The sequence below is a fragment of the Beta vulgaris genome, chromosome 9 (genome assembly GCF_026745355.1).
Source record: "Beta vulgaris subsp. vulgaris cultivar EL10 chromosome 9, EL10.2, whole genome shotgun sequence".
Classification (NCBI taxonomy): Eukaryota; Viridiplantae; Streptophyta; class Magnoliopsida; order Caryophyllales; family Amaranthaceae; genus Beta; species Beta vulgaris.
The window spans coordinates 48,988,030-48,999,195 of NC_079210.1; the positions used below are offsets into that span (position 1 = coordinate 48,988,030).

The following is an 11,166-nucleotide window of genomic DNA, read 5'->3' on the forward strand; positions in this document are numbered from 1 at the left end:
CCACCCCCCATTCTACTCAACCCTACCAATATAGCTGATCATGAAACAGCGAGTATTAGAAGAATGGGCATCCTAATTGAATCAATAGAGCAGGATACTACACAAGAGGATTATATCCTCTACAACACAGTCATAGGGAAAGCAAAAGATCTAAGAGATTTTACTGAAAACCAGATAGCTCACTGGGTAGCTACAAACTGGATAACATATGACGAAATCCACGTAAAAAAGGTAGGGAAAACGTTCTTCTTCCTTTGTTCTGATGCAAGAGATAGAGCAAGTCTGCTTGACCTAGGTTCAGCAAATTATCAAGGAGCCCTAATCATATTTTCAAAATGTAATCCTCAAGACTCTTTTAGATCTCATACTTTTCAAAGAACTCCCCTCTGGGTTAAGGTAGAAGGTCTACCCCTTCTATATAATAAGATGAGTACTGCAAAAAGAGCACTGGATAGAATTGGGCACGTTCTATATTTTGACACTGAATCCACAAAAGAAGGATTCAAGGATTATCTTAGAGCAAAAGTTCTCATCCCAATCAACAACCCCTTGGTCCCAGGGTTCTTTTTCAACAGGCATGAAGGCCCACGAGAATGGGTGGATTTCAGTTATGAAGGAGTGTTCACTTTTTGCACCAAATGCGGAAGAATAGGGCATAAAAGAGCAAGATGCAGACTTCCTATAGTAATAGCTCAGCGTCATTTCGAGATGGTACTGGAAGATATTGGGCAGGGAGTTGATTTCCCGATCATAGAGCGCAATGCTATACCTCTATATTCAAACAAAATCATAGGGCTCAAGAGGGTTGAAAGAAATAGAACAACTCGCCTAAATCTAGTGGGAATATCATGGGAAAGAGACAATGAAGGAGACAGTCTATCTGAACAAACATTACCAGAAGATGATGATGATGAGGATAATAATGGTAGTTCAAGTGATTCGTCAGGATCCGGAGGTCCACATAATCAAAACAATCATTCTTCTAATCAAGATAAGCGAGGAAAGGACAAGGTTCACTCTGAGAACAACCCTACCGAACAAATTAACCCAAACGAAGCCTCTACATCCAAACGAGTCAGGGAAAAAGATCAACATCATTCCGAGCAAAGAAAGAGAACAAAGAAATGTAGCAATGCGGGGCAAACCCAAACACATGATCAGAAAAGTTCAAAGCGGAAATTGCCGGATAGTAGAGGAAATTTAGCGGGAAAGCACACAAAACGAAGGCAATATGATCTTCCAAATCCAAGAAGACTCACTGTAGAAAAGAAGACCGAAAAAGGGATCAAAAGTCTTCATTCAACACTGAGAAGAGGAATGCATTCAATGAGAGTTCAACCCATGGAAACAGAAGTGATAAATAACGAGTCAACAAGTCCAAGAGAAGAAAAGAGGATGCGCAGAGAAGTTATTGCAAGGAGAAGGCTCAACCACCCAGCATTTCCTTCGAGACAAGCGTGCGCTGGTAAGTTAATAGCTCTAGCTGCAAGTTTAGCATTTGTCATGATTTACGAAACTACCCCCATCTCACAAGCTAAGGGTAGTAACGTAAAAAACTATAGTAAGTTTTCAAAAACTGGTTCTCAAAACGTTTTCCAAAGGATATTGCAAGCGTACTGTCTGACATATCTAGCTCATATTGATAATTCTACTGATAATTCCATACTCACTTCAGTTCTCTTTCACTTCAAGTCCCTCCTCTATTTATACTACTTGTCTGATGAAGATTGTGTATCACACTCTCTCTCTTACATAAACCTACCTACACAAACACGAATGGCTTCCAAAAATAGAGTCCACCCTACTCCCACTCTTCCACTTCCTGAAATAAACCAACCTGATCACCCTCTCAACATTGTCCCTCCTCATGAGGAAACCAACCTAGCCAACCTCTTCACCAATGTCCAACTCACTGAAGATGACAGAATTTACATTCCCTATGACCCATACAAAGACTACTTCATACCTTTTGGTTCTCTAAACTATCTGGAAGAGAATAACAAATTCCACACCACCTTGCATGATGATGATTCCGACGAGTATGAGGAAACTTTGTTCTTAAAAAATCCCCCAAATTCACCGGAAAATGAGTTTCACCTGTTCTGCTCTAACTCCTTCGCTACTCTTAGCCAGGAAAATACAAGTGGCACCCTAAACCCAGATTCAGTGGGACCACCTGAACAGATTCAGGAGGAATCAGGCAGTTTCACTTTTCAAAAACACAAACCCATTGAAGCTATGGCCCACAAAATCTCGCTCCCTCAGATTCACTCCAACCCAACTTCCTCCAACTTGAACTTATTGGGCCTTTCAGAGACACATCTAGCCCAAAAAAGAAAAGCGAGGTCCAGTAGCCTCTCTTTCTCAGGCTGGGAGGAGTTAGGAGAAGAGGTCAAACAAGATGCAAAAAACCACTCTGACCAAAACTTCAAATCCCAAAAAGACCAGTCAAACAAAGCCATCACAAGCAACTATAAAACAATTGAAACAAGCTCAATCTCAACCAACTCCTCCACAGACTCTCACTCACTTACTCAAACTCCCCCAAATACACCAAACTCTCACGGCTCTTTTACCTCTGCTCAGTCTGATTTCCCTCTTGAAGACTGGGATTTTGAAATTGAGCCGATGGATCTTAACATCTCTCCTGAAAATGCACTGTCGTCAGCTGATAGCGAGCAAAAATCTCCCTCTCCTCTTAGGATCATAAAGAGGAGGAGGAAAAGAGCTTGGAAACCAGCAGGGTTACTGGCACAGCATCTTAGAGCCTATGAGAAAGAAGCAAAAATAACAACTAATAAGAGGCTGTTTGATCTCAATTTCCCACCCAAAGAAAGCAACACTAGAGGCTCAACCAGCAAAACAAAACGCATCAAGTATCAGAAGAATACAAAGGGGAAGAAAATTCTGAAGTTTGGATTAAGTGATGGTGATATGTCAGGGCCTGAACAGTCTCTAGAAGGAAACACTAGGCGAGGTGCTTTGGCAGGGAAAAGTCCAGGAGCAAGTCAGAGGAAGATGAAAACTGAAGGTGCGGCTGACCAACAGCCTCTAGTTAAAGAATGAGTATTCTTAGTTGGAATTGTAGAGGACTTAAAAACCTTAGTCCTCAAAATCTAGGGTTTATTATGAATATTGCTAGTTCTAACAACTTAGATTTTATCTTTCTCTCTGAAACCAAAAGTCATGTCTCTCTTTTAGAGTCAAGTTTTTCTAGACTAGGGTTTCAAGAGTGTTCTGGCTTTAATTCGGATGGTAGTAAGGGAGGTCTCTTCTTATGTTGGTCTAGAAGAGTAGTTGTTAAGATTGTAGAAACCTCTGCTAATTATATATGTTGTAAGACAGCTGATGAAGCTGCTAATGAGTACTATATTGCTTTTGTTTACGGATCGCCTTACCTCGCTAATCGCAATGAAATCTGGACAAACCTATCACAAATTATGGACACTAATGAAGGGAAATGGTTGTTAATAGGAGACTTTAACCAGGTTGAAAGCAAAGACCAAAAACTAGGGGGAACCCAAGCACTCCAAGGTGCAAAAAATTTCATTGATTGGAAACTCCATAATAAGCTCATGGACATCCCATACCAAGGAGTTAGTTTTACATGGTCAAACAACAGATCAGGAACAGAGGCTATTCTAGAAAGGATTGATAAAGCTTTCTGTAATAGCAACTGGCAAGATTGCTTCAATGATGCAGAAATCTGGAACCTCCCTATTCTTCTTTCTGATCACAGCCCAATAATCTTGAACCTTCATGGCAAGCAAATAAAAGGAAAAAAGAGGCCTTATAGATTAGAAGCTTGGTGCTTGAACTTTGAGGAAGTTAGGATAATTATAAAGAAGGAGTGGGCAGAAGCTAAGGGGGGATCCTCGCCTTTTTCTCTACAAAGAAAGCTTCAGAATAGCCTGAGAAAAATAAGAAGTTGGTGCTTGGACTTCAAAAAGAAGAACAACATAGACTGGAAAGACATTCATGAGAACCTCACCAATATTCAGAAGAATATCTCTAGTACTTCCCAGGTGGATGAAGAGAGAAAAATAAGAGATGAAATAATCGAACAGATTGAGGTGAAAACTGCTTATTGGAAACAAAGAGCAAAATCAAAATGGGATAAAGCTGGGGATAAGACATCGGCATTCTTTTATAAGAGTGTCAAAGGAAGGTCAGCTAGAAATGGTATTAAAGCAATCAAGGACTCCAACGGAGGCTGGACTACAGATCAATCTGTTATTCAAAATCTCTTCTTTGAAAACTTTCAAGAGCTATATAAGAGAAATAATAGGATGGAAGAGAAAATCACTTCACTTGACCCCTTCCTTGATCCAATTGCTACTCTCTCACAAAATCATGTCGATATTCTCAATCTTCCTTTTACAAGAGAGGAAATAAAGAAAGCTTGCTTCAGTTCGAATCCTCTAAAGTCCCCAGGGCCTGATGGGGCTCCTCCACTCTTCTACCAAAAAAAACTGGCAGGTCGTGGGTGATGATGTTATAAAATCGGTTGAATCTTTCCTTTCTTCTGGATATCTACTTAGGGAACAAAACAAAACTTTTATTACACTCATTCCAAAAATTGAAAGACCGCAGGAAACAAAAGATTTTAGACCCATAAGCCTCTGCAACTCTTCATACAAAATCATTTCAAAGACGTTAGTTAACAGACTTAAAGGAGTTATGGGGGATTTGGTCGATAAATATCAAAATGCTTTTGTGCCAGGGAGGCAAATGTCGGATAATTGTTTCATTTCACATGAAATAATTAACTGGGTAAAAAAAAGAAAGAAGGGGAACAGTTTTGCAGGCATTTTGAAGGTGGATCTTAGTAAGGCTTACGATCGAATTAGGTGGGATTTCGTTGAAGCCATGCTGAGAAGGATGAATTTCCCGGAAATCTGGGTACAATGGATAATGCAATGCATAACAACAGTTTCATATGCTGTTCTAGTTAATGGCGAGCCCTCCCAAACGATTTTCCCTTCTGCTGGTCTAAGGCAAGGAGATCCTCTTTCTTCCTACATCTTCATTCTATGCATGGAAGTGCTATCTAGGAACCTAACTCACCTACAGAATATGAAGGAGCTGGAAGGTCTCAAAATTGCTCGCACAGCTCCAAAAATCTCTCATCTCTTCTTCGCAGATGATGCGCTTTTCTTCTTCAAGGCACAACCAAAGAACTGTTGGACGATAAAGAAAGTTCTCTCAACATTTTGTGAAAAGTCAGGAGAGATGATAAACTTCGAGAAATCTCATGTAATTTTCAGTCCTAACACTCCTACGAAGTTTACAAAAATCATGAGGAAGCCTCTTGGTGTGCAAGTTAAGAAAAAGATTGGCAGCTATCTGGGATGCCCTATGGAGATTGATGGAAGATCTTCTGCTAGTTTTAATGAAATTATAACGAAAACCGTCAATAAGATTCTCTCATGGAAATTCAGCAAACTATCTCCAGCAGCTAAACTTATCCTCATCAATACGATTCTGATCTCCCTAGCATCTCATATAGTCTCCATATATCTTCTACCGAAGAAAATCACTAAGAAAATCTCTTCAACACTTCTGAAGTTTTGGTGGTCTTCCTCCATGGAGAAGAAACCAATATATTGGAGAAAGAGAGAAATACTAGAAAATCACAAGCTGCAGGGAGGATTAGGGTTCAGGAATATTGAGAATGTAAATAAAGCCCTTCTCTTTAATCAAGCATGGCGGATCCACCAAAACAAGGGTTCTCTCGTTAACCAGGTCTTCACAGCAAAGTATAGGAAAGACCCACTTCAAATGGCTATTGATGATGAAGCTCCCTCAACCTGCTCATACGCATACAAAAGTCTTTTTAGAGCTTGTCAAAGCTTTAAAGAGGGTCTTCACAAGAGATTAGGAAATGGAAAAACAATAAGAATCGACAAAGATACTTGGCATCATCAAGGGAAAAGCCTTAAACCAAAAAGGACTGAGGACCATCCAACCAGAGAGAACTACCAAATGGTGTCGGATATTATTGATCAAGATAAGAAATGGAAGCAGTCAGTGATATGGAACATCTTTCCAAAGGAGGAAGCAAGAGAAATTCTAGCTACTTTCATACCTCAAGGAGAAGAAGAGGACGAGATTGAATGGTCACACACAAAGTCAGGAAAATTCACAGTTAAGTCAGGGTATTGGTTTCTACAACACAACATCAATAACCAGGACAAAAAAGAACACTTCTGGAAAGATCTCTGGAAGTCAAACATTTTCCCAAAGTGGAAACACTTTATATGGAAAATCATGCACAATGCGGTTCCAACAGCTGAGAACCTGTGCAAGAGATCAATTTTGCAAATTGATACAAGCTGCAAACTCTGCAAAACGGAGAGAGAAACCACTCAACATCTTTTTAGAGATTGCGACATATCAAAGAGGATTTGGAGAGCCTCAATGGGAATAGTGACAGACCACAGTGCACATATCTCTATACAAGATTGGATCAGAAACTTTCTCAACCTTCTAAAAAAAAAGAAAAAGGCTGCAGGCACTGATCAAAATGAAGCAGCTCAGTTCATCTCAACGATTTGGGGAATATGGGTGCATAGAAATGAAATAATTTTTCAAGAAGCCAAAATGAATCCATCAAGAGTACTAGAGATAATCAAGGATCACAACAGAAGGCTTCTGGAAAGCAATAAAGAGAACACTGAGCAGGATAAAGATAGTAACAATGGTCCGAGTACTGATGAAAAGAAGGCTATAGTTTGGACAGTGGGGAAGAAAACAAGAAATGTCATGCAAACGCTAGTAGTAGATGGTGCATGGGCAGATAAGAAGGGGAATCAGTGGCAAGCTGCTATAGCTTGGAAAAACAAAAATGGATTATTAGGAGAAGAGTCTGCCTCCAGAATTTTTTCGAACTCACCAGTACAAACCGAGGCTTATGCCATTCTCAAGGCTTTACAAGACATGAAATGGAAGTGCTCAGACATAACAATACACACAGACAACATCGAAGTGGTCCAAGCGCTGAACAGTCAAGAAAAAACAAACAAGAATATAGCCCAAATAATAGTAGCGATTAGGAGAGAAGCTAGTACTTATAATTTTGTTTCCTGTATCAAGGTTAGGCGTGAAGCAGTTAAACTAGCCCATGACCTAGCCGCAAAGGTGAGGAAAGGATTAGTTCACTGCTCACCTTTTTGAATATATTTGTTTCACCCATTGTCAAAAAAAATGATACAAAGAGTTTGAGTGGAGTAAAAGAGAACATTAATTACAAACTAGTGTGAATACATTTAAGCTGAGAGGGGGAATGTTAGAGAACCAATTAGGCAAAAGTTTGAGAAAAGGTAAAAACTTGACTATTAATTTTTTTTTTTGAGGGAAACTTGATTTAGTGTAAACACGTTTATTGCAACATAAAACTAATGGGAAATTAATCTGTAAATTATACTTCCTCCGTCATATAATATAGTACTTGTTTCATTTTAGGTAGGTCAAACTTTTAAAAAATTGACCAAATATTTTCATTAATATATACAAGAAAATATACTCATGTGGGATCTTGTTAGATATGCCCCAATATGTAGTTTCATAATATCGATTTTTTTATTTTTTTATTAATAGGGAATTAAAGATATCGAATGTCAAAGATCCGTCTTGAAAATCGTGTAAAAAGGGAACAAGCAATCTAATATGGGAAGGAGATAGTATTATTTATGGAAAGGTTCAAAATAGGAACAACATATTGAAATTTCTCAATGGAGGATACATGCTTAACAAAAGAAAGCGAAAGAGAGTATTATTATTGCATAGTGTTCCTTTTGTTTTTTTTTATCTTTCTCACTTTCTTGTACACATCTCCCAATGCACATCTTTGAACTTAAATATCTTTCATCATATATTAGTAAAAATCATAACGATTAAATATATAAGTAAAAATCATAACGATTGAATATTATTCTAAGTTCAATTAGTGAGACCAATCAAACAAGAACCCACATAACTATATTTTTTTTATAAATTGAAAAAAATTGAGAAGATTATCTCTAAATATGAATAGTGTCAAGATTCTGAGTAAGAACGATAAAAAAAAGACAGAGTATTTACTATCTGCTTCTTACATTATGATTATCTTTGATGATATATATTTTGAGAAACACATAGGCCATATTTAAAAATGAGCGGATAACTAGTTGTTAGTTGATTGTATTAGGTGATAGTTAATTGTATTATTAACTAGTTCGACTAGTTGATTGTATTAGCTGATATGACTGAGCAACTATATTTGGTGTTTGTATAAAGTTTTTGGTAAATAACTGATAGTTGATTGATTAATTGTGTAAAATGACCAATAAAGACATATGGACAACAAGTTATCAAGTCTTATCATAAATCATGCTAAGAATGTCTTATATGAGACTTATGGATAACTTTTAGCTTTTACTTGATAATGTCGATTTTTACATGATATATAGTCAATTTCTATGACTTAGTCAGTTTTCTTTATTATAATCAGTTTTTATTGTGAACCCATCTAATACTTGCCGATATCATTAATTTAGCGAACATTCTATAATAAAAAAAATTATATCTGTATATTAATTTTAAAAAAAAGTTAAATTTGTATTTTCCGTAAAAAAAAGTACTCTCTTTGTACTTTTTATTTTTTCTACTTTGGACCTCAAATATATTTCATTTCATATTAATAAAAATTATAATGATTAAATATCAATAAAGTACTTAGTGCAACTGTTGAACCCTAGTTTTGATAATGACAAAGAAACAAAGGAACAAACTAAGTAGTGAACTAATGAATTATTTAAGTGTATGGTGTCTAAGGTATCAATGCAAGGAACTGGGAGAATACAAAGTCAATGAAGAAGTCAAGAGAGGATTTCAAAGGCTAAGTAAAGAAGTTTCTATGTTGATACTGGAGCAAGCATTGGATCAAGAATAATAGAAGCTAGGCGTTTTATTTTCTAGTTCCAATGTAAAGGAACAAAGAAAGAATGGTAAGGAACTGTGGCAGAATATTTGAGAATGAAGCGTTTGTTCCTCTGTAAGGAACAAACTCAGTGGCACTTAGTAAATATGTTAAAGGAACTGAACTAATATAAGGAACTAGACTTAGGCGTGTACTTAGTTAACGATTAAAAGATAATGGAGTAAGTCATGCCTAGATTATAGGAAATTAGTTATTTCTAATTTCAAATGATAAAATCAGTTTTAAAAAGAAAATCTGTTTTGGAAAAGATTTTATTTTTCGGAAAATAAGAAAATAAATATCCGGTTGTTAGAAAGATTTTATTTCAAAGATATTATTTTCTTAAAGATTAGAAATTCAGATTTAAAGATAAAAAGAGTTTATAAAAACTGATTTTCGGATAATGTTGAAGGAACTCCTATTATTTAGGAGTAATGGCTGCATTTTATCCACGTTCATTTATAGTTCATGGGATCATGGGACATGATGTAAAACGTGTTCCTTAGGGGAAGGAACATCATGGGTAAATGGATTAAAACGTGTACTCTAACATTAATCCCACGTTCTTCATGATTACACTATAAATATAGAAGTCTAGATAAGTTCCAAATGTGTCTGACTAAGTAATTAAGTGAGTTTAACTTATTAAGTGTCAGTGCCTTCATTCTCTCATAATAGCCATTTGTTCTTTGCCTTCTTACTCTAATTCCACTAAGCTTATTTCGATCAATTGTATTTTGGTTTTTGGGGTAAGGGAACTTTGAGTGAAGTTCTGTAAGAGAAAGGCTTTGAGTGAAGCTTGTATGTGTGAGAAAACTTCGAGTGAAGTTGAGAGGAACTGCTGTTAAGGGAACAGTGGTTCAGGAACTTGAGTTTAGGAACTCAAGGTAGGGCTCGAGTTAGAATTAGGTTGTAACAGAGTTGTTTGGCCTAATTAGTGAAAGTGTTGAGTTTAAAATCCCTAGTGGTCGAGGTTGTTTCTTCTTGTTGGGCCCAAGAAGTTTTTCCTCGTAAAAATCCCTTGTGTTCCTTTAGCTTGTTTATTCGTTTAAGTTTTAATTTCCGCAAAAAGTTACGTTTATTTCTACACCTACAATTCACCCCCCCTCTTGTAGTGTTCCTAGGGAAATAACAGCAACGAATTAAACGAGACCCCACATAACTATATTTTTCCTTATATATTGAGAATTTTTTTAGAACATTCTATCAAGTTGTGAATATTGTCAAAATTACAAGTGAGAAATATAAAAAAAATACAGAAAGAGTATTCAACAATATTTTTGAATAGTTTGGTAATAACACTTTCAAATGAGGTAGAAAATAAGTTTAGGCCTTCCCTATCTCTATTATATATGAAAACTATTGAGAACTTTGGTGTCCACTTAAATTCCCTTAAATATCGTATATATATTTTTCATTCTAAGATAATTAATGAAGGCAAAAAATCATGAAAAAAAAAAATCTAATGTAACTGCCAGGTCTCAAAAGTAACTTCCAGATTTTAAAAAACAAATAAACATGTACAATACCATCAATGAATCTTAAAGTAATAATTGAAATTTTCTACTTAATCGTTATTCATTATCTACAGAGATATAGTTATAAACTTATCTTACGAGTATGTTTTCACAAAAAATTATCAAGCCTTATATATATATATATATATATATATATATATAATATATATATATATATATATATATATATATATATATATATATATATATATATAGAAGTGAGTTCATATGAGAATGCATACTTATATGAGAAATGAGAATGAATTTTACACCCTATAACTCATATAAATAAGTGATGTTACTCTAATGAAAAAATGATGTAACTCCAAAAACAAAATATTTGAAAAAAAAAATTCAAAAAAAATAATTTTTTTTTGAATTCAAATTTTTTTAGAGAGATATAACTCTAATGAATAAGTGTTGTAACTCTATACCAATCGTGTGGTTGAGATTCATTCTCATTTCTCATGTAAGGAGCATTCTCATGTGATCTTCCCCTATAATATATATATATATATTTATATATATATATATATATATCAAGCCTTACGTACATGAGTAGCTACGCTAGACATGTGAGAGATTATGGTTCAATATGACATTGCGGCTCCATTATTTTGGACAAAAATAATAAAAATTCAGTCCAATTCAATTTAGTTCAGCTCAGTCCAATCCAGAAAACCAAAGTCG

General features: G+C 35.8%; 1 protein-coding gene across 1 annotated transcript; it reads left to right on the forward strand.

The window, feature by feature from the left end:
• Positions 1–4,680: 4,680 nt before the first annotated feature.
• Positions 4,681–7,176, forward strand: LOC104905012 (uncharacterized). Its single transcript, XM_010693453.1, has one exon. It carries the CDS (start codon positions 4,681–4,683, stop codon positions 7,174–7,176), a length of 2,496 nt encoding a protein of 831 aa, XP_010691755.1.
• The last annotated feature ends 3,990 nt before the right edge of the window (positions 7,177–11,166 follow it).

Coding starts and splice junctions, on each gene's coding strand:
- LOC104905012 (XM_010693453.1), top strand. CDS start 4,681: ATGGGGGATTTGGTCGATAAATATCAAAATGCTTTTGTGCCAGGGAGG.